Consider the following 24626-nt stretch of genomic DNA (forward strand, 5'->3'; position numbering starts at 1 on the left):
AAGCAAAGCTCTACAGATGTTTTTCCTACCTTTTCTTTAGGATTGACTGAACTTGAAAGGGAGGCACAGATTGAAAAGGAAGCAAAATTATAAGAAGAAGCTATTAAATAAGACAAGGGCAAGAGAATAATACATTCATCTGAAGTGATGAAATCTTCTTGGAAGATTAGATTAACAAAAATAAGCTTAAAGTTAAACAAAGAAGAAGCGAAGTTGAGAGATTGGATTTAAACAATTGAACCGGAAGGATTGTATGTTCCTAATAATCACCCTCCAGTCAAATATCTATTTTTTTGAATATTCTATCATTTTCAAATATATAATTTTGAATATATGGATGATATTTAATCATATTTTTGTTGCAACAGTTTCATTAACTTTGACGCTGAAAATGCAATTTTGGACAATACAAATTGTCTATCCTTCCAGCCCAAGAAACAATTGACGGCACATGTTGTGGATGCTTTCTGTCATATCCTGGATATGATTGAAATGTATAAAGCATAAGAATCACCTCTTAGACTATATGTTCCTCATCATGTCACTGTAAGTCAATTGTCAATAGAAACTAGAAATAAAATATATTCTTATATCATGTAAATAACATTTTTTAATTACTTGTAGGTGTATGTTATGAAACATTCAAATTCAGAGGAAAGAGCCAAACCTTTCAATAAGTTTTCAACAGACATGGACGATCTTATGAAGGCTTATGATCACATCAAATTCAACAATATTGACATGGTAAAATATTTACTAACTTTTAAATTATATAGTTAATGAATATAATTTTAATTAATTTTAACGTTGTTTCAATATTTTCCAACAAATTGTCTGAACATCATCACTACCTCTTATGTTTAAACATAAAAAACCAACTTTTGAGGTTATAGATAGTAGTGCTCTTCAGCCAGATTTCAACGCAAATTACTAGCAAATACTTGAAAATATTATAAGTAATTACTACTGAATCAAAGATTATATAATTTTTTGACTTGTATTTGACATGAAATCTTGTCAATTAATGTATGTTCTTTAACAGAGAGACTTTCTCGCAAAATACATGGTATCAAAAAATCATCCAAAGGCCAGGGACATACTTTCTCTTTTGCCTGTGAGGTTGCAGATGAAATGGAGAACAGAGCACAACCATATTTATTGTGGTGTTTTTGCGATGAGACATATGGAGCACTACTAGGGCATTTCAAAAAACATGGATTGTGGACTTACTGTTGAGGGAAAAATCCAATTCAACAAGCAGAAATATCATGTGGAGTATCAGGTAAATATAGTGGATGGATGTTAACCAGCTTGAATTGGCAAGGCAGTAAAGAAAACAAGAAAAGAAGGAAAAGGAAAGTAAAGCAGGATCAAAGAGACCAAGAAAAGGGTAAAGTACAATTTGACCAGATATTTCTAAGAAATTAAATCTTTTGGGTATTAAGCTTTTGTTGGTATAGGCCTTTTGATTAATACATTATACCTTGGTCATTTGGTAAAGACGACCCACAAACCGGAATTATGGTGCATGAATGCTACTTCATCTATATGTAATGGTTTGTTTAGTATCACTGTATTCAATGTAGAATTCTCACCAGATCAACAGCACATGAACCCCTGTTCAACATTTTATTATGTTAAACAGGTGTACAAAGGGTGTTGAATATGGGTTATTTGTATAACCCAAATACTATCTCCTAAGTATGTCATTTAGAGTTTAAAATTAAAAAAAAATGAAATCTTTCTATACCCCCAACCAACCCCGAAATTTTATCATGTTCAACTGGGGTACAAAGGATGTTATGAGTTTTTATTATGTAGAGATTGAATCCAATTTATGTTCTATTTATCAGTTATTACTATACCCTTGATCAACCCCACATGAAATTTTATCAAGTTGAAAATGGGTACAAAGGCGTTGATCTCTCTTGGGGAGATTATTTGTAGCTCTAGTTCTTCAAACTGGAGACTCGTCTTGAATAAAGACGAAGAGAGGAGGAAGCCAAGCGTCGTCCCAAAAAGGCATTAACATTAAGAGAGAATACAATGTCTCTTTTCATCTCTACGTCGAAGATCTACCACAGGCGGGAGTTGGAAGGGAAAGATCCAAGTCTGAATCAGAAGATGACGAAGGATAGCTCTAGTTAGAGATTATGGTTTCTTATTTTTTTATTTAAATATTTGGGCCTTATCTAAAACTTCAACTTCACCCCTTGGTGTAGGCTAGTCTGCTGATCGTGACATAATCGATCCTAGATCCCATCTAGAGAGTAAGCAATTAGTATAAGTCTTATATTATCAACGTAATCGATTTAGTTTATCTATAAAATCAGTTCAATCTTCTTATGTAACCATCTCAATTTATCAATGGAATAAAAGTTTGTTTTGATGATTGTGTTATGTGAACTGTTTAAGATAAGTGATTGGTTATATTCATTGAAGCTGTTCATATTCTATTTTAAGATATATTTTTCTGAACAGACTACCGTATTAAATGATCTTGCTTTAATTTGAAAATGCTATGTGATGTGTGATATTTATAACACACATTTTCCCCATATTTTAATTACTTTTGCATGAAACTGGATTTTATTTAATATATATTTTCATGTTTTCTTGTAGAAAATAAAGAATTCTCATAATAGAAGGAATGGAGCAAAAAGTGCATTATTTGAAGTGATTTCTAGCAAAATTCTGATTTTGGGATTAATTGTGTTGTGTTCATTGTTTTGATCATAGCCGGAGTTCTGTAAGTCCGTTTTGGACCCGTAAACAGCCGTTGGAAAGCTTGCGAGAAGACCTTTAATTCAAGTAAGGTTTCAGAATTTATTGACATTCCAATCAGCCCAGAATATGGCCAGAAGCAGAAAGTCCGAATTTTCTACTTTGAACTCCTATTCTATTTGAGAAACTTATTTGTAGTATTTATTTTATTCAAAATATAGTATAGGTAAAATAGATCAGTTATTGTTTTGTTTTCTAATGGGCTTGGGAGTTACATGGGCCAAGGGACACAAAAACATCACAGGAGAGAAGTTACAAAAATTAGACAATAGACACAGTGAGAGAGATACAGGAAGAAGTTGCACGCAAGAGAGCAAGGAGGAAGAAAGCAATTGGAAGAGACAAATATAGAGTTTTTCTTCTCTTCTTTACCTGTCTTAATTGTAACATGGATTTGATGTCTTTATACTTGTGTTTAGTTCTTAGTAGTGTGATGTTGAACTAATTTCTCTTATAGGCCTTTAATGGATTCTTTTGATTATATATAAGTTATTTCTTCATTTCTCTATTCTTGTGGTCATATTGATTGCTTATGTTGATTTGTGTGTATTGCTTCTCAAGGATTGATCACCTTTGAGATTGAACTAGTAACTTAAGAGGACTTGGGAGAGAAATCTTAAGTTTGGACTCAATCAACATAGCCTAAGATTAAATTTTTATATTGATTTGTGGTTGGGACAGGAATGTACCTAAGCACCTTGGGTAGTCGGTTAAGGTGATGTTTAATGCTATTTATGAGTTTAAATTCTACATAGGGATATGGGGGTTAATTCATAAATAAGAGTCATTTGAGATTCGGAAGGTCCTTATGAATACTTGTTAGCCTTAGATTAGTAAGTAGATTAGACCATGAGAATTGATGTATGATGAGATACTTGTTGATATCAAAAGATGAAGTTTTAGGCCTATCTTGTTAATCTTGTCATTGAAGTTGTGTTAGTTAGTTCTCTAGTGTTAATTATTTTAACTTTTTAAGCCAATGTGTACTTTAACTTGAATTAGGAGAACAATGGTGTATGGTACTTAACAACTTATTTTTAGTCTCTGTGGGAACGAATAAATATACTACTTGTAACGATACGTGCACTTGCGTATAAGTTGTAAAATCGCTAACAAGTTTTTGGCGCCGCTGCCGGGGACTAATTTTAAGTATTTATTTGTTAATATCATTACATTGTTAAGTATTTTAAGATCAAGTTATTTATTGTTCTTTTGTTGAAATTTTGTAGGAGTTCTACAGTGTATGCGTAGACTGCGCTCATCTTCACTTATTCCACTTGATTTGGAGATTGAGAAAACTGCAAAAGCAAACAGAAGAAAAGCTAAGGAATCTAGGAATCGATCATCCACGATGGGTGATGATGCAAATGTTCCTCCCAGGCGTTTGCGGGTGAAGGATTATATTATGCCTTCTTTCGATGGCATTCATTCTAGTATTGCAAGACCAGCTATTGCAGCAAATAATTTTCATGTTGATTCAGCAACAATGCAAGCTATTAGAGACAACAAATTTAATGGCCTTTCTGCTGAAGATCCTAATGCTCATTTGAGGAATTTTCTTGAGATTGTTGATAATTTCAAGGTCAATGGTGTTCCCGAGGAGACTATTAGATTGAGATTGTTTAGTCGCTCACTTGATGGAAGGGCTAGAGAATGGCTGGATTCTTTGCCAAATAATTCTATTACTACTTGGAATCAGCTTGTTGAGAAATTCTTAAACAAGTACTTTTCTCCTGCAAAGACCGAGCGCCTGATTAAGGAAATTCAGAATTTTCAACAGTTTGATATGGAGTCTTTGTATGAAGCTTATGAAAGATTCAAGGACCTTTTGCGAAAGTGCCCACATCATGGGTTATCTGATCAACAGAAGATCCGTACTTTCTATAATGGGTTGACAATACAATGTGCTACTCAAGTTGATGGTGCAGCAAGAGGTTCATTGACAAACCAATATCCTGAGGATGCTTTTGAGATATTGGAGGATATTACTTCAAATAATTGTAGAGCCTATGATCGTTCAAGTTCAAAGAAGGTAGCAGGTGTACATGAAGTTGATCCATTGACATCTTTTTCAGCACAAGTGGTGTCTCAATTTGAAGCTTTGAACAAAAAGCTTGAGTCTTTATCAGTGGATAGACAGCAGCCAGTTCAGTCGGCTCATCAAGTTCAGAATATTCATGTCTTTTGTGATATGTGTGGGGAAGGCCATCCGACTCAGCAATGTCCATTGATCTATCACGATGTGGCACAGTCTAGTTCCGTGAACTATGTGGGAAATTCAAGCAATCAGCAAAACAACCCTTTCTCTAATACCTACAATCCAGGTTGGAGAAATCATCCCAATTTTTCATGGAATAACAATGTTAGGCCAAATATGCCTTTCAAGCAGAACGTACCACCTGGTTTTCAACAGAATCCAAGGCCACAAGAGATGGAAAAGAAGCCTAATACTGAAGATCTTTTACTTCAATATATGCAGAAAACTGATGCTTTAATTCAGAGTCAAAGTGCATCCATGAGAGCTTTGGAGATGCAAGTGGGTCAACTGGCTAGTGCTATCAACAACCGACCTTCGGGTTCTTTGCCTAGCAACACGGAGCCAAATCCCAAAAATGACAAAAGAGAGCATTGTAAGGCAATTACTTTGAGGAGTGGAAAAGAAATTGAAGGAAACACAAAGAAAGTTGATGATGGTGGAGATCCTGAAAAAGTTTTGAATGAAGAACCTAGTGTACTCTCAAATCCTAAGGCTGATGCATCAACACCAAAGAAGCACGTATATCCTCCACCTCCATTTCCTCAACGTTTGCAGAAGCAGAAGCAAGATAAGCAATTTCAAAAATTTATGGATGTCTTCAAGAAATTATCAATCAACATTCCTTTTGCTGAAGCATTGGAGCAAATGCCAAGTTATGTCAAGTTCATGAAAGATATTCTGTCACGGAAAAGGAGATTGGAAGAATTTGAAACTGTGGCCTTAACTGAGGAGTGCAGTGCTATTTTGCAGAAAAAGCTACCACCAAAACTCAAAGATCCTGGAAGCTTTACTATTCCATGCACTATTGGAAATCAATATTTTGGAAAAGCTTTGTGTGATTTGGGGGCAAGTGTGAATTTGATGCCTTTGTCAATTTTTGTGAAGTTGGGTGTTGGTGAAGTAAAGCCTACATCAGTGCGGTTACAGTTGGCAGATAGATCTTTGGCATATCCAAGGGGTGTAGTTGAAGATGTCCTTGTCAAAGTTGATAAATTCATTTTTCCCGCGGATTTCATTGTTCTTGATATGGAAGAAGATGCTGACATTCCCTTACTTCTTGGTAGGCCATTTTTAGCTACAGGGAGAACTCTCATTGATGTTCAGAAGGGGGAGTTGACTATGCGAGTACAGGATGAACAGGTAACATTTAATGTTTTCTCAGCAATGAAATTTTCTAATGATGAGGAGAGTTGTTTTTCTGTGAGTACTTTCACAGGTGGAGATGATTTACCCTTAATGTTGGAGCAACATTCCACCGATCCTTTAGAATTGTCTTTACGAGAAGCGGGTGATGAAAGCAATGAAGAAATTGCTGAATGTGTGAAGGAACTAAATGCATTGCCTACATATCGAAGGCCTTTTCAGCAATTTGAGTCTTTTGAGATGCCGGTAAAGTCTAAAGCTTCTAAACCTTCCATTGAAGAACCTCCTGAATTGGAGCTCAAGCAACTACCAACACATCTCAAATATGCATTTCTTGGAGAGAATTCAACTTTGCCGGTGATTATATCTTCTACCTTGTCTGATGAACACGAAGGAAAATTACTTCGGGTTTTGAAGGAATACAAAAGAGCCATTGGATGGAAAATTGCTGATATTAGAGGTATAAGCCCTTCATTTTGTATGCATAAAATCTCAATGGAGGATGATCACAAGCCTAGCATTGAGCATCAAAGGAGGCTGAATCCTGTTATGAAGGAGGTAGTAAAAAAGGAGATCATCAAGTGGCTAGATGCAGGAATCATATACCCTATTTCTGATAGTTCTTGGGTGAGTCCTATACAATGTGTGCCAAAAAAGGGTGGAATCACCGTTGTGGCTAATGAAAAGAATGAACTTATTCCAACAAGAACAGTCACAGGATGGAGGGTGTGTATGGACTACAGAAAGTTGAACAAAGCAACAAGAAAAGATCATTTTCCCTTGCCTTTCATTGATCAAATGCTTGACAGATTAGCAGGCAAGGAATTTTATTGTTTTTTGGATGGGTATTCTGGGTATCATCAAATTGCTATTGCACCAGAGGATCAAGAGAAGACAACTTTTACATGCCCATTTGGCACTTTTGCTTTCAGAAAGGTATCATTTGGCTTGTGTAATGCTCCATCTACTTTTCAGAGGTGTATGATGGCTATATTTTCGGATATGATAGAGCAAGGAGTGGAAGTCTTCATGGATGATTTTTCTGTACTTGGAGATTCTTTTGATGCATGTTTAATGAATTTGGCGCGAGTATTGCAACGTTGTGAGGAAACTAACTTGGTACTCAATTGGGAAAAATGTCATTTTATGGTTCAAGAAGGCATTGTTCTTGGTCATAAGGTGTCGAGCAAAGGTTTAGAGGTTGATAAAGCTAAGTTGGAAACTATTGGGAAGCTCCCTCCACCAAGTTCTGTTAAAGGTGTTAGAAGTTTTCTTGGCCATGCGGGTTTTTATAGGCGATTCATCAAAGACTTCTCAAAAATTTCAAAGCCATTGTGTAATCTTTTGGAGAAAGACACGAAATTTCTCTTTGACGATGCTTGTGCTGCAGCTTATGAAGAATTGAAAAAGAAATTAGTTTCCGCACCAATTATCATTGCTCCGGATTGGAGTCTGCCGTTCGAGTTGATGTGTGATGCTAGTGATTTTGCACTTGGAGCAGTTTTGGGGCAACGGAGCAACAAAATCTTTCATTCAATATACTATGCTAGTAAGACTCTTTCTGGTGCTCAACTTAACTACACAACAACAGAGAAAGAATTACTTGCGGTGGTGTATGCTTTTGAGAAGTTCAGATCATATCTTGTGGGTACTAAGGTGATTGTATATACAGACCATTCCGCCATCAAATATCTAATTGAGAAAAAGGATGCAAAGCCTCGTTTGATTCGGTGGGTTTTACTCTTGCAAGAATTTGACTTGGAGATCAAAGATCGAAAAGGTTCTGAAAATCAAGTTGCTGATCACTTGTCTAGGTTGGAAAATAAGGAGGATTCCGACAATTATCAAATCATCAATGATTCCTTTCCTGATGAAAAACTTATGGCTATCACCAATAAGGGTCTGCCTTGGTTTGCTGATTTTGTTAACTATTTGGTGAGCAATATTATTCCGGCTGAGCTTAATTATCAACAAAAGAAAAAGTTTTTGCACCAGGTTAAATCTTTTAGATGGGATGAGCCTTATCTTTTCAAGCTCGGGCCAGATAATGTTTTAAGAAGATGTATTCCCGATGATGAGATAGAAAGCATCTTGAATCATTGCCACAATTCTCCATATGGTGGTCATTTCCAAGGTGACAGAACTGCAGCAAAGGTCTTACAATCAGGTTTTTACTGGCCCTCTCTTTTTAAAGATGCTCATGAATTTGTGAAAAGATGTGATAGATGCCAACGTACAGGGAATATTTCTAAGAGGAATGAAATGCCTTTAAATTATATTTTGGAGGTTGAATTATTTGATGTTTGGGGTATTGACTTTATGGGACCATTTGTGATGTCATTCCGAAACCAATATATCCTATTGGCAGTGGATTATGTCTCTAAATGGGTTGAGGCCATAGCAACCCCTACTAGTGATGCATCTGTGGTACTTGAATTTCTCAAGAAGAATATATTCAATCGATTTGGAACTCCAAGAGCTATCATCAGTGACGAGGGAACACACTTCTGTAATAAGCAGTTTGCAGCTTTGTTGTTGAAGTATGGTGTTCGTCATAAAGTAGCATGTGCTTATCATCCTCAAACCAATGGGCAAGCTGAGGTGTCTAATAGGGAAATCAAGCAAATTTTGGAAAAGACGGTGAATGCAACAAGAAAAGATTGGTCAAAGAAGTTAGATGACAGTCTTTGGGCTTATAGAACCGCTTACAAAACGCCACTTGGACTATCTCCTTATCAGTTGGTTTATGGAAAATCTTGTCACTTGCCAGTGGAATTGGAACACAAAGCTTTTTGGGCAATTAAGAAGCTTAATTTTGATTTCATTGCAGCTGGAGAGAGGCGTCTCTTAGAATTGAATGAGCTTGAGGAATTCCGATTGAAAGCTTTTGAAAGCTCCAGAATTTACAAAGAAAAGATGAAGAAATGGCATGACCAGAAAATTGTACCCAAGGTAATTGAGGCAGGTCAAATGGTGCTATTATTTAATTCAAGGCTAAAAATCTTTCCGGGCAAGCTCAAATCACGTTGGTCAGGGCCTTTTAGAGTAATTCATGTTGAATCACATGGTGCTGTTGAAGTTGAAGATATAAGTACCGGGAGAACTTTCAAGGTCAATGGGCAAAGATTAAAGCCTTACTTGGGTGGGGACATTGATAGAAATGCCTCATCCATCACTCTTGGAGAGGTATGAAGGCCAAGAATAGTCAAGCCATGACTCTAAATAAGGCGCTGCATGGGAGGCAACCCATGAGTTTGTATATTATCAGGTAAAAAAAGAGTAGTTATTTTCTTTAATTTGTAGATTGTTTTTTTCCCCCTCCCATTTGGTGCAGTAATCTGTTTGTTGAGTGTTTCAGGGATGTAGAGGAATTTATTATGCATTAAAAAAAAAATATTGCATCCTTGGAATGATTTTTGGGCATGTGCTTGAAGGCAAAAGTAAGTTCATACATGTATACCTTATACTTGGTGTGATTGTGTGAAGCAGCATGTTCATGGAGACATGGAGTTAAAGAGTTTTGTCATGCTCAAAGTGGGGAACAACTCTGGTGAATTTTAGCACGTTGACATTCGAGTGCTAAACTTGCACGTTCATGCCGCTCTAATTTTTTTTCCCCAGGCCTCTGTTAGATTTCTACATGTTGGCATGCAAGTGTTGGTCGCAGCATGATCATGCAGCTCCTCCTACTTGCTCCCTGATGATTTGGGGCATTTTAGCATGCTCGTGTTGATATGAGCATGTTCATGCTACTCTCCTATGTTCCCTCGGGTGAAATTTGGCATAATAGCATGCTTGTGCCAATCACAGCATGTTCATGCAGTGGGTTCACTCTTTAGCCCCTGATGTTTTTGCAAACATATGCATGCGAGTGCCCACCATGGCACGGTCGTGCAGCAAGCTTATTGCTCTCTGGTAGATTTTTGCAGGTTAGCACTCTCGTGCGGAGTAGTGCACGCTCGTGCAACCAAACTTATCATGTCCCAGGCTATCATTATGGCATGATCATGCCCACGATCATGTTGCACACCACGTTTGAGAAAACTACACCTCCCTGTATCCTTTTATAATGCTGCTTTTGTATATTAATTTTCTAACCACTAGCATTATCAATTATTTATAAGTTTATTTATATAAATAATTTAGATAAACCCTTTATAAATATTATTATTATTTATTATTTATTTTTGTTTTTATTTTTATTTTTGTTTTTGTTTTTGTGCTTTTGTTTTTGTTTTTGTTTTTTGTTTTGTTGTGTTGTTGTTTTGTTTTGTTTGTGTAATATTACTATTATCTTGTTTAAATAATATATTCTATATATTATGCTATATATGATATAAAAAATCTTTTTTCTTTGTTTTCTTTCTTTATATATGTATGAGTAATTTATATATTATCTTCTTTAGGTCTTAGTATATATATATATATATATATATATATATATATATATATATAAATTGTATTATATATGTTTCATATTTATAATAATATTGTTTACTTTTTTTTTTTTTTAATTCTTTTTTTGTTATAATATGTGTGTGTATATATTATTATTATTATTATATTATTATTATTATTATTATTATTATTATTATTATTATTATTATTATTATTATTATTATTATTATTATTATTATTATTATTATTATTATTTTACTTGTATATTTGTTGTAGGTATTTTGTACAAGTGTCCTACTAATACTTCTAACCCTTGCAGCATGTACAGAGGAGTCTAACCAGGCGCACGCAACAAAAACAGAGCATACCCAATCTCTGCAAATTCACCGGTGTGTCAAACTAGTTCCATACATTGTTTCGTGAGAGATTTCTGGCTACCCGAGACAACATGAGAACAAACGGCGTTGGAATGAAAAGAAAAGCACAGCCTGCACAGTTTACCGACAAGAATCCTGGCTCCAGTTCTAAGCAAAAATCAGGGAAGACTCCTGTTGCTGGTTTGATGGACAAGAATCAGCTGTTATCGACATCGTCGGTACGTTCTAACAAGGACAAACTCTTACATCTCAAAAATTTAACAGTTGATCAAAGAATCAAATATGATGTTTTAGCAGCCCGGGGCATACTTCCAAACCGATATGCAGATAAACAGGCACTTGCAAGTATTGGTCTCTTAGATGATGTTACCAAATTGTTGGAGGGGATCGGATGGGTGCAGTTGCTTGATTTTAATGCTCCATCTTATGCAGAGCTTGTGTATGAGTTCTTGAGCACATTTGAATTTAAAGAGCCTGGTCCAGTTTCAATGGCAAGTATGTTTCACTTTCAGTTAATGGGAAAACCATATGTGCTGAGCGATACAACTCTAAGAAAAATTTTTGGTTGGTACAATGGTTACCAAAGAGACCCTCCTGAGTTTGATGAAAAAGAATTTTGGCAAACACTAACGACAAAGAAATCTGCAGCATATTCAGGGCGAACTTCTAAGGCTTCCACAATGGTAGACCCTACATACAGATACATCTATAAATTGTTCGCATATACACTATTTGGTCGTGGGAGCATTGGTCCGGTATCAAAACCTGAATTGACTATATTGTATTGCGTTCACAAAAAATCCAAAGTGGATTTCGCAATTCTGTTTGGTAAACGAATGAATGAGGTGATAGCTCAGAAAGATGGTCCAGTAGTGGTTGGTGGTTTTGTAAGCATGATTGCTTCACATCTCAAAATTTCTGACCAGTCGCTTTCTTCTCTTACTATGCAGCCAGCCAAGATTCTTGATTTCTCAACATTGGTTACTATGCGCTTCATACGTTTATCAGGGAACCGATATGAGATTATACCTCCGGAAAGTAGAAACACTTCTTTAGAGCCGGTAGTGGAGCCACGAGTTAGTGAGCCAGTAGTGGAGAATAACTCTGTTGCTTCGTTGGTTAATCGGGTAGCGGTGCTCGAAGACGTTGTTAATGAGTTAAAAGCAGATATCGGAGTTGTTCGCACGGATATTTCAAATCTACACGAGAGCATGTCTAGACAATTGACAGAGGTCTTGCACTGCGTCAGGCATCAGAGTCCGCCTCATATGCCTTGACACCTAGGGGAGTTCTCTTTCTTTTCTTTGTAGTTAAATATTTTATTTTGTTTTATTTTGTTTTTTTTTTTAGTTATTAGTTCTCTTTTAGGAGAAGTAGTTAGTTATTTTGTTCCTTCAGAGTCATTGAGGGCAATGTCTCACTCAAGTGTGGGGAGGTACTCTCAAAAAAAAAAAAAAATTGAAAATTTTGAAAAATTAAAAATAACTCTAGTCTTATAAAATAGTTGGATGATCATATCATGTTAAGATAGATACTCATGCATTGCATATATTAGTTCATATAGTAGTATTTTATGTTAGTTCATTGCATAACATAGCATGATCCCATAATGTAATATCCCAAGTTAGTAGCCTATGATGATACTATGTGTAGCATGTTTTTATTATACTCTTGCTATGATCACATATTAGCAATGTTACGTGCATAGTGTCACTAGTACAGAGCTTATTTATTGACACAAACTATCATGCTCTTGAATATCGAATTGAGACTTAGGTACACTTACTTCTTGAGGGGTAGCCACTTGTTGATGATTAGAATTTTGTCTATTCCCTTTTGAGCTTAGTACATAAATGCTTAAGTTTGAGATGACTTTGGGGTGTAAACGTGTTCGAAAAAAAAAAGAGATTAATAAAGCATCAAATACTCCTTTGAGATCAACGGGTGACACACATGAGAGGGACGAGCCATGTACTTGTGCTGGTAATAAGTGCAATTGTACTTGAAAGACATTTTCTTGGTGACTTTTCATTACCCTTGATTACTGGAGAATTATTTGGCCTAAAAAAAAAAAAGAGAAAATGAGCTTGTGAAGTCTTTTGGTGGTCGTAACTCACTTACCCTGAGGAGCGTCCTGACCTTAGACCGAGCATGTGAAAAAAAAATAGTAGTATTATAGCAATAAAAAGAACACATAGAAACTCCTAGTCATCTTGAATGATAGCTAGTTCTAAGTAGCAAAGTGTTTAGGATCTATTCTAGTACTCAACTTAGGAGCTATTAACTCACATGATTTGTCATGTTGAAGTTCGTATATCTTTGTTCTTAATTCAAAGAAGAGCATGTTGTTAAGAAAAGCACACACGCACACTCTGTATTTTTGTTCACTAAGTGGTGATATTGTGGTGTGAGCTTGATGTATCGAAACTTGTTGCACATGCTGAGGGTTATCACTGATTTGGGAGACACTATTACTATTGGGATCCATTGCATTTTAATTGTTAGTTGCATTCATGTAGTTGCAGTTCTTGTGTTCTTATGGTCATCTATATTATTATTATATGAGCTAGATGGATTTTGTGGGTACATTCACTATAGGCCCTCACGAGACAAAACTCGTCCCACTAGGGCTGCCTAGGGGTTTAAAGGCTTGTTGCATATGCTCAATGCAATCGTGTCGCCTCCGAAAGTGGTGTTAATAAGTTTAGAAGTAATTTTTATTTGCATTCTTTCTTTGCCCGAGGACGTGCAAAAGTTTAAGTGTGGGGATGTTTGATGTGTGATATTTATAACACACATTTTCCCCATATTTTAATTACTTTTGCATGAAACTGGATTTTATTTAATATATATTTTCATGTTTTCTTGTAGAAAATAAAGAATTCTCATAATAGAAGGAATGGAGCAAAAAGTGCATTATTTGAAGTGATTTCTAGCAAAATTCGGATTTTGGGATTAATTGTGTTGTGTTCATTGTTTTGATCATAGCCGGAGTTCTGTAAGTCCGTTTTGGACCCGTAAACAGCCGTTGGAAAGCTTGCGAGAAGACCTTTAATTCAAGTAAGGTTTCAGAATTTATTGACATTCCAATCAGCCCAGAATATGGCCAGAAGCAGAAAGTCCGAATTTTCTACTTTGAACTCCTATTCTATTTGAGAAACTTATTTGTAGTATTTATTTTATTCAAAATATAGTATAGGTAAAATAGATCAGTTATTGTTTTGTTTTCTAATGGGCTTGGGAGTTACATGGGCCAAGGGACACAAAAACATCACAGGAGAGAAGTTACAAAAATTAGACAATAGACACAGTGAGAGAGATACAGGAAGAAGTTGCACGCAAGAGAGCAAGGAGGAAGAAAGCAATTGGAAGAGACAAATATAGAGTTTTTCTTCTCTTCTTTACCTGTCTTAATTGTAACATGGATTTGATGTCTTTATACTTGTGTTTAGTTCTTAGTAGTGTGATGTTGAACTAATTTCTCTTATAGGCCTTTAATGGATTCTTTTGATTATATATAAGTTATTTCTTCATTTCTCTATTCTTGTGGTCATATTGATTGCTTATGTTGATTTGTGTGTATTGCTTCTCAAGGATTGATCACCTTTGAGATTGAACTAGTAACTTAAGAGGACTTGGGAGAGAAATCTTAAGTTTGGACTCAATCAACATAGCCTAAGATTAAATTTTTATATTGATTTGTGGTTGGGACAGGAATGTACCTAAGCACCTTGGGTAGTCGGTTAAGGTGATGTTTAATGCTATTTATGAGTTTAAATTCTACATAGGGATATGGGGGTTAATTCATAAATAAGAGTCATTTGAGATTCGGAAGGTCCTTATGAATACTTGTTAGCCTTAGATTAGTAAGTAGATTAGACCATGAGAATTGATGTATGATGAGATACTTGTTGATATCAAAAGATGAAGTTTTAGGCCTATCTTGTTAATCTTGTCATTGAAGTTGTGTTAGTTAGTTCTCTAGTGTTAATTATTTTAACTTTTTAAGCCAATGTGTACTTTAACTTGAATTAGGAGAACAATGGTGTATGGTACTTAACAACTTATTTTTAGTCTCTGTGGGAACGAATAAATATACTACTTGTAACGATACGTGCACTTGCGTATAAGTTGTAAAATCGCTAACACTATGATGAGGTTCAAGTTGTTTTGAATAGCGAAGTACTGTCCAAGATCACATTTTTCAAGAATAATCAAAGGGATTATCGAGAAAAAAAGTAATGATGAAAACTAAAGAAAAACTGATTGTTAGAAAAAGGTCAAATTCAATCAATCTTATACCGTGACTCTTTATTGTGACTAATTTGTATATGTATGAATCACTAATAGTCATCTCCGCTTGTCACCATAACTTACCACAATTAGAGACTACTTACCACCATCACACGCCTCCTTTCATCACTTACTACCATCATGGCCCTCCTATTACCTTGATCATTAATATTCGACAACTAATAGTTATTCTTGTAGTTGTAAATAGTGATTTTGAAACATGTTTTTAGTTTGTATTTAATATTTGGTTTGTATTTGATCAGCAAGCATATATATATATATATATATATATATATATATATATATATATATATATATATATATATATAGGGGATGGTTCAACTCTTGGGAAATTTTAATCTCAGCCGTAGAAGTTGAATGCTATTAGGCGCACGCTAGTCCTCATGTGGAAAACCCTAGACACGTGGTCCATGCTGCCAGGATTTGTTTTACTCTTCATGTTAACTACATTTGTTAGTTTTAATTTATTTTAGCACAACATCTTTTATCGTTTCATTTGTATGGACCGTCGTAGAGGAGTAGGGGGCGTACGGATTCGGGGAGAGAGATCTTTAGGGTGGTGTAAAATTCGATTGGCTAGTTTGAATGTTGGAACTTTAACCGGCCAATTTTTAGAATTGGTTGATGTATTGCGGAAAAAGAAAGTAGATGTGGCTTGTATTCAGGAAACTAGATGGAAAGGGGAAAAGACTAAGGAGGCTAATGGATTTAAATTATGGTATTCCGGTTTAGTTAACTCCCGTAACGGTGTTGGTATCTTGTTGTCTACCAAACTCAAAGATAAAGTGGTGGAGATCAAAAGGTGCGGTGATAGGATCATGTATATTAGATTAGTTGTTGGGACGGTTATTGGTACAGTGATTTGTGTATATGCGCCTCAGGTTGGGTTGGGGGATATTGAATCCATGGCTTTTTGGGGTTGTTTGGATGATTTGGTTCGCGGTATTCCTAATGATCAATTATTATTTGTTGGTGGTGATTTTAACGGTCACATTGGTGCAAGCGTAGATGGATATCAAGGTATTCATGGTGGGTTTGGCTATGGTGTTAGAAATGAACATGGTTCGACACTTCTGGATTTTGCGACAGCACATGATTTAGTGATTGTTAACTCTTGTTTTCGCAAGAGTGATAATAATCTGATTACTTTTCGGAGTGGGGGTCATGCTACTCAGATTGATTATCTTCTTATTCGTAGTAGAGATTTCAGATTTTGTTCAGATTGTCAGGTTTTTCCGAAGGAATCTTGTTCTTCACAGCACCGTCTCTTGGCTATGGATTTGTCTTTGAATAGTCCTCTAGAGGAGCAAGTGAGAGTTGTTCAACCACGAATTCTTTGGCGAAATCTGAAAGGATCGAAAATAGCGGAATTTAAGGACATGCTTGAGGGTTGTTTTAAATTGGTTGATGATGCAGACCAAATGTGGACAAATATGGCTAACTCAATTAGGAGTGTAGCAAGGAGGATTTTAGGAGTATCATCGGGAAATGTCAGTGATCACAAAGAGTCTTGGTGGTGGAATGATGATGTACAAGCCAAAGTGCAATTCAAGAAGGGGTGTTTTTTGGAATTAGTATCTTGTCCCGACGGGCCAGATCGACATATAAAGAGGGAGTTATTTAAAATGGCAAAAAGAATGGCTAAACAGGCAGTCGCGGAAGCAAAAGCTAAGGCCTATCAGGACATGTACCGGCGTCTAAGTACTAAGGAGGGAGTGAATGAAATTTTTAAACTTGCAAAGGCCCGTAATAAGAGACGTCAAGATATTTGTTCGGTTCGATATATTAAAGATGAGAGTGATCGTGTTTTACTTCATGATGGAGATATTACAGCGAGATGGGGTAGGTATTTTTCTGAGTTATTTAATGCAGCTAGAGGAAGGGAGATCGTATGTGACCAAGAGATTGTCCATGTTCCTGATAATGATGTTGGTGCGAGTCAAGATATTACTGTGGCAGAGGTATGCGCAGCCTTATGTATGATGGGTAAAGGTAAGACAGTTGGGTTAGATGAGATTCCGATTGAGGTGTGGCAGTGTTTGGCGGAACAGGGTGTACGCTGGTTGACGGCTCTTTTTAATGTAATATTTCGGACATCCAGGATGCCGAGGGAGTGGCGGTTAAGTGTTGTTGTACCCATTTATAAAAATAAAGGTGATGTTCAAAGTTGTAGTAATTATCGTGGTATTAAGTTGCTTAGTCATACAATGAAACTCTGGGAACGAGTTATTGAGAGCAGGATTAGAAGAATTGTTACCATTTCGGAGAATCAATTTGGTTTTATGCCAGGCAGGTCAACCATTGAAGCGATTTATCTGATTCGCTGCCTTATGGAGAAATATCGAGAGCGTCGTAAAGATCTTCATATGGTGTTTATAGATCTTGAAAAAGCTTATGATAGTGTACCACGGGTTGTTCTTTGGAGATGTTTAGCAGCGTGAGGGATTCCGGCGGTGTATATTCGGACCATACAAGATATGTATTCAGCGGCGGGAACATGTGTTCGGACACCTGTCGGTGATACTCAGTATTTTCCAGTTGAGGTAGGGCTTCATCAAGGGTCGGTATTAAGCCCCTTGCTTTTTATAATTGTATTGGATGTGATTACTCGTGACATTCAAGCTCCTATACCTTGGTGCATGCTTTTTGCTGATGATATTGTATTAGTAGCTGAGTCTCGGACCGAGGTTAATGTCAATCTCGAACGGTGGCGTACATCGCTAGAGGGTTATGGATTGCGATTGAGCCGTTCTAAAACTGAGTATTTATGGGCCAATTTCAGTGAGGAGATTCATGAGGAGGATGTAGCTGTATGCATCGCGGAGGCCCGTGTACCACAAACGAATACTTTTAAATATTTGGGTTCGATCATTCAGAGTAATGGTGATATTTCTGCGGATGTGACTCATCGTATTTTGACAGGATGGTTACGCTGGAGGTCTGCTACTGGTGTGTTGTGTGACAAAAATGTACCGTTGAAGTTGAAGGGTAAATTTTATCGGGTGGCAATTAGACCGTCATTACTATATGGTTCTGAGTGTTGGCCATTGCGAAAAGTTCAGGAGCGTCGACTAGAGACAGCAGAAATGCGCATGTTGCGTTGGATTTGTGGTAACACCATGACAGATCATATACCGAGTGTTACTTTTCGCCGTCTTTTAGGTGTTGAGCCTATCTCTAAGAAAATAAGGGAGGGGCGTTTGCGTTGGTATGGACATGTTAGGCGTAAATGTAATTCAGTGCCGGTTCGAAGAGTTGAACACTTATCGGTTCGGGGCAAGAGAAAGAGAGGTCGGCCCCGTCGCACGTGGTCTGATCAATTAAGTTTGGACTTGGGAGCCCTAAATCTCACGGGGGATATGACATTTGATAAGAATGATTGGCGACGGCGTATTAAAGTAGTTGAGACTCGGTCTCGTGGTTTACAGAGGTTTTAAGTATTGGGGTGTTATGCTTTAGGAAGAGGTTTGCACCAATCTCTCTTCTCCCACGCCTTTATCCTTGCAATTGTTTCCTCCACCGGACTTTGCCACTGCTGATGGGTAATGTTTCGGTAAGTCTCATGTGAATAAGGCCATGAGCTAAGGTATTGTAATAATATTGTATCACACACCTTTTTAATTATTGTGCACTAAGCCGGGGGTCTTCACGGAAACAGCCTCTCTACTTTAAAGGTAGGGGCAGGGCTGCGTACATTTTACCCTCCTCAGACCCTGCTCTAAGCGGGAATACTGAGTACGTATGGTATGGTATGGTATCTTTATATTGTAAATTTATAATTTTTGCTATATTCTTGAATTATGTTACTTTTATTAAAATACATGTAAAAATAAACAGAAGATACTTAAAACTAACAGAAATATATTTATATAGAAAGTACTCAAATGTCTTATTTTTCATATTTAAGAAAATATAGAGCATAAAAAATTTTATAAGAAAAAGAATATAGTCTAAAAAATAAATTATATAATAAATAAACTACAAAACATGTGGATAAAATATAAAATTCAATATAGACAAGAAGATACAGAACATAAAAAATGTTATAAGGAAAAAAGGTGCAAATTGTGACAAAATATATATATGATAAAAAAAATTATATTAACCAAAATTATATTAACCACTCTGTATTTTCTTGTCTATATTAAATTTTATTTTTTTTCTCCACATGTTCTGTAGTTTATTTGTTATGTAATTCAATGTTTGTTACATGTCCTTTTTTGTCACATTATTGTTCCTTTTTTTAATATAATTTTTTTTATCATATATATATATTTTGTCACAATTTGCACCTTTTTTCCTTATAACATTTTTATGTTCTGTATCTTCTTGTCTATATTGAATTTTATATTTTCTCCACATGTTTTGTAGTTTATTTATTATATAATTTATTTTTTAGACTATATTCTTTTTCTTATAAAATTTTTTATGCTCTATATTTTCTTAAATATGAAAAATAAGACATTTGAGTACTTTCTATATAAATATATTTCTGTTAGTTTTAAGTATGTTCTGTTTATTTTTACATGTTTTTTTAATAAAAGTAACATAATTCAAGAATATAGCAAAAATTATAAATTTACAATATAAAGATGTTGTGCTAAAAAAAAATTAAAACTAACAAATGTAGTTAACATGAAGAGTAAAACAAATCCTGGCAGCGTGGACCACGTGTCTAGGGTTTTCCAGGACTAGCGTGCCCTAATAGCATTCAACTTCTACGGCTGAGATTCAAAGTTACCAAGTTACCACGATTCATTAAAAGTTACCAAGTTAGCACGATTAGGGAGTTCCCGTTGAACCATCCCCTATATATATATATATATATCATTACTTTGTTGCATATTGGCTTTACTCACATACAGTGGGCTAAGAAAACACAAGACTTCTTTGGGCTTCTAGTAAAATGGTTAGTGTTGATAGATGTGGATATTGGGGTTGTAATGATTGATGGAGGGTTTGGTGGTTAGCGTGAACCATATTTGTATGGTGTTTAATTGTAAAAATAGTCTATAGGTATTTTCAATTTATATGTAGAATCTTTCCATTTTTTATGAAATGTGTTCCATTACCTATTTAAATTGTTTCAAATAAATAGTTCTATTAGAATTAAATACTTTACAATTTTTCTTTAACAATATGGGAAAAATGTTACCATACAAATAGGCCATTAGTAAACCCATTGTGGGGCTCCAGAAGTGGCGGGTCTATTGAAAAAGTGAATCCTACTTAGAGGGCCCATTTTTCGGTATATCAAGAGAACAAGGATATTGTATATTATTATTTACAAATCTTATTCTCATATTTGCATTCTACTCCACACTTTAACATGAAATAACAAAAGTAACATCAATTTAATCTTACCCGAATTTTTTGATTGTTGTAACATATTTTGGAATTTGTTCAACAATTTTTGTGCCTTATTATAGATGGTATTATAACCATTTTGTAAGGTATTTCACACAATTGTAAATATGTTGGAGTAACACTTATTTATTACTTGAAAATATTTCATTTTCTCTTTATTATATTCAAAAATATTATGATTATATAATTATATATAACTTAATGATATATATGTGTGTGTGTGTGAGAGAGAGAGAGAGGGGGAGAGAGAGAGAGAATAATTATAATAAAAGTTTTACTTTAATATAATTAGTAATAGAATTTTTTATGTAATGAACATTATGTATTAGTAATTATTGATAAACTTGTTAATATATTTTATAAGAACTTAATTTTCAAATTAAATTTTCCGTAAATCGAATATATTAAAATTTAAATAATAAACTTTCTACAATATAATTTATTTGTATTTTCAAAAATAGTAACATATTATTACTAACCACTAAGAACTTTAACCTATAAGGTTATTTATAATTTTTAAAAAATATTTTATTAATAATAAACAAATAGTTTATTTTCTTTTAATCAAAATTAATCTATGAGTGTTTGGATACTTTGACACTTATATAAAATAGGTGGTTTATAAAGCAAAAAATTTGCTAGTTGCTTGCATCAACACATAATTAATCTAATTGGGTTTTATTCTAAAATAATATAACTATGTACAAAATTTTTTTCGACTAGGCCCAGCCCACCTTGTGAGATACTTATAATTAGAGGACATGAAAACCCTAATCTAAGTTAGGAGCGCCTCTCCACATACCTCCTCATCATATCATGAGTTCCATCCCACTTTAATTTAGGCATCACTGAGCCCTCTCTAGATCTCTTCACCGAGGCCCCCCACATCTCTTCCCATCTCATGGGTTCCATGTCACAGTGTGCTCTAGGTATATGTTTATACTTTTTACAATTTTAAATGTAACACATGAACACATATGATATATATGGTTCTAGCATGCTTGGTAAACATGCGTGTGAGTTGTTTTTCATTTCAGTAGCTAGATATATGACTGTTTGGTGTATCTGTTACTTAATGATTTATGTGATCTGTACTCGTGATATATTTCATAAAAAATCTTGATTTATGTGAATTTAAATTTGAATATAATATATTCGTAAATTCATAAATTTATTCTAAATATGTGTTTGATTCTTATTAATATGAAAAATATCGATAACAAATTATGAATAATGCTTGTCAATATCCAAAACTGCAATAGTGGCGAAAACTTCTTATTTTCATGTCCACTATGCAAGCAAAATAGATAGCATAAGTGAATGAGGAGTCTATGAATGTGTTACATAGAGTATTAAATTTTTTCACTTATTTTTATTATGTTGAAAGTTTGTATACTATTACATTTGAATATTACACCTGAAACATATTAATATACAGGTGGCTCATTACTTGTTTGTAGCAACTCTCGTCATATTGGTGATGATAAACAATGAAGAAAATGCTCCAGTATTCTCTATATTAATATTCTCCAGGTAACATAAACTTTTATATAGTTATAACATTATAACGCTAATATATTTTTATATCTTAATAATATACATAATTTGTTGTGTAAATTTTTTAAGATATTATGGCTAGGTACATAGTATATCATTTGTCTATCTATGTTAATGTGGTTAAAATTTCATATTTTGTTTGGATCACCGTTGATAAATAATATTAATAGATAATGACCCTTTGTACCTTCCTAGTGTAGCCTGGCCTTGAGCGGCATGTGGCTTTCTCTTTTTCCCATCCCTCTCTTCCTTTCTTAGACGTCCCACTCTACACTTCTACGATTATCACTTTTTGAACTAATGCAACATAGCTATCTAAATCTAAACTAGCTAGATTTCCCTTAATCCATGCCTTTAACCCCTCTTAAAACCTCTTTGCCTTTCTGTCTTTGAGTACTCACATACGCTGGCACAAGCCCCGCTAGTTTTTTAAATTTAGCTTCGTATTCTTCCACAGTCCCATTACCTTGCTTAAGCTCTAAAAAAATTATCTCCATTTGATCTTGCATATAATGAGGAAAATATTTCTCCAGCAATTTCTTAAATCTTTCCCATGAAACTTCTCTCTTACCTTCCATTGCGTACACCGACTCCCACCAATAATATGCTTCATGTTTTACAAACTAACTCGCAGATTCTGTTGTTTGATTATCCCTTGCCTTCACTAGGGCAAAGGACATCTCCATTTCATTTGACCATACCTTGGCATCTATCGGATCTGCTGACCCCTTAAACTCAGGAGGATTTACGGCTTAGAATGCCTTAAAGTTACCATATGTATATCTGTCTTCCGTCATTGCTGTTTTACTCTCGTACTTGCTCTTATTGGTTCCTGTTGTTGTTGAAACTGCTAGTGCTAAGCCAACATAACAGCTTGTTGAACTAACAATTGTAGCATCTGAGTAATGGCTAGATCAACGAGTCGAGGGAGATTAGATGGAGTCTCATTAGAATGAAGATTGAGCACTAACATGATGATCTTTTTGGAAGACATATTTTGTTAAGAAACAAACAATTATTTAGATGTGGTTGAGAAGAAAACAATTTTATGAATCATAACATACATTACTTTTACAAAACAAATAAAAACTTTTCATCAAATCAAATGTTTTTTGTACAAGATATGACAAAATGAATTGAGTACAACAGGTAGAATGTAAAGAGTACAATAGGTGCGAATAATATAAGAGGTATGCTAATAAGACAATTAAATGGAAGTAAAACAATTATATAGTGAAATGGAGTGATTATATATATATATATATATATATATATATATATATCTGTCCGCGCACGCAAGTTTTGTGGTATACAAGCTTTAAAAGGCTTCAACAAAAACAAAATACATAGTACAAGAAAGACTTTTTGGTGACGCAGTTTGAGCGTCTGTCTTACTATCAACCGCGACTTAAATGACTTAAAAGCATCGCTTTTAACTTTAACCGACACATTAACTTTTTTTCTTGACGCTTTAAAGTGTTTATTACGTCGGTCGTGTAATAATCGACGCTATTGAACTACTTTTTTCCACGGTTAAGTTTTAAGTGATGCTAATAAATTCCCCTTTTGCCACAGTTAACTTTTAACCGACGCTATTGGTCATATTTAAGTCATGGTTCCCATTTAACCGACGCTTTTAATAGCTGAATTTCTCTGTAACCTAGCTTTTAACGTCACTCACACACTCAAATATTATTAAGTTAAAAAAATTCTATAGTAAATATAATTTATATTAGGGGTATTTAAATTACCTTATTTTTAAATAAAATTATGTAATAAATTTATGTTTTTCTATAAATAAGTGTTTATTTTTGTTAAATTACAAATATAAGTTAACTCTTTAATATTTATTTTTAAACAATTATTACAAATATCAGTCATCTCTTGTAATCAGACTGGCTAGTGTAAACTCCCTCCATCAGTAAACAACCTCCGCTCAATCGAGTTCCAGGGTTTGGGCATTTTCTCTACTCGGCTCCGATTTCTCTACTCGGCTGATTTCTCTTCTCCACTGAGCATTTTCGATTCTACACCCGAGTTTGGGCATTTAGGGTAGTTTAATTGTATGTAATTAGTTGTAAATGAAGTATGTAATTGCTAGTATATATTGACAACTGACAAGTGGCTCTGGAAGATAGTACAAGCAAATGCATCAAGCACTACGTCATATATATGACCCACGGCAAGATATGAACGCGAGTGTTGCAAAATTATGTTGTATTAGAGGCACTAATTCATACCTACTGCAAGTTCATTTGAAGTTAGTAGTATATGTGTTGCATTGAGTATTAGTGAAATAATTATTTATAATATGATAATAAAATTTACAAAATAAATCTAAAATAATTTTAAATTATTAATTGATAGAATATAATCTATTAAACATGAAAACACTAAATTTTGGAAAAAAATAATACTTTTTATAAAAT

At 34.8% G+C, this 24626-nt stretch overlaps 1 protein-coding gene and 1 non-coding gene across 2 annotated transcripts; one reads left to right on the top strand and one right to left on the bottom strand.

Moving 5' to 3' along the window:
* Window positions 1-4531: 4531 nt before the first annotated feature.
* LOC135151814 (small nucleolar RNA R71) lies at window positions 4532-4638 on the bottom strand. The gene has a single exon (XR_010290729.1). It is a non-coding gene; the product is annotated as a small nucleolar RNA R71 (small nucleolar RNA).
* A 13112-nt stretch (window positions 4639-17750) lies between these two features.
* Window positions 17751-18710, top strand: LOC135151529 (uncharacterized). Its single transcript, XM_064090027.1, has one exon. It carries the CDS (start codon window positions 17751-17753, stop codon window positions 18708-18710), a length of 960 nt encoding a protein of 319 aa, XP_063946097.1.
* The last annotated feature ends 5916 nt before the right edge of the window (window positions 18711-24626 follow it).

The sequence above is a fragment of the Daucus carota genome, chromosome 3, assembly GCF_001625215.2.
Source record: "Daucus carota subsp. sativus chromosome 3, DH1 v3.0, whole genome shotgun sequence".
NCBI classification, from domain to species: Eukaryota; Viridiplantae; Streptophyta; class Magnoliopsida; order Apiales; family Apiaceae; genus Daucus; species Daucus carota.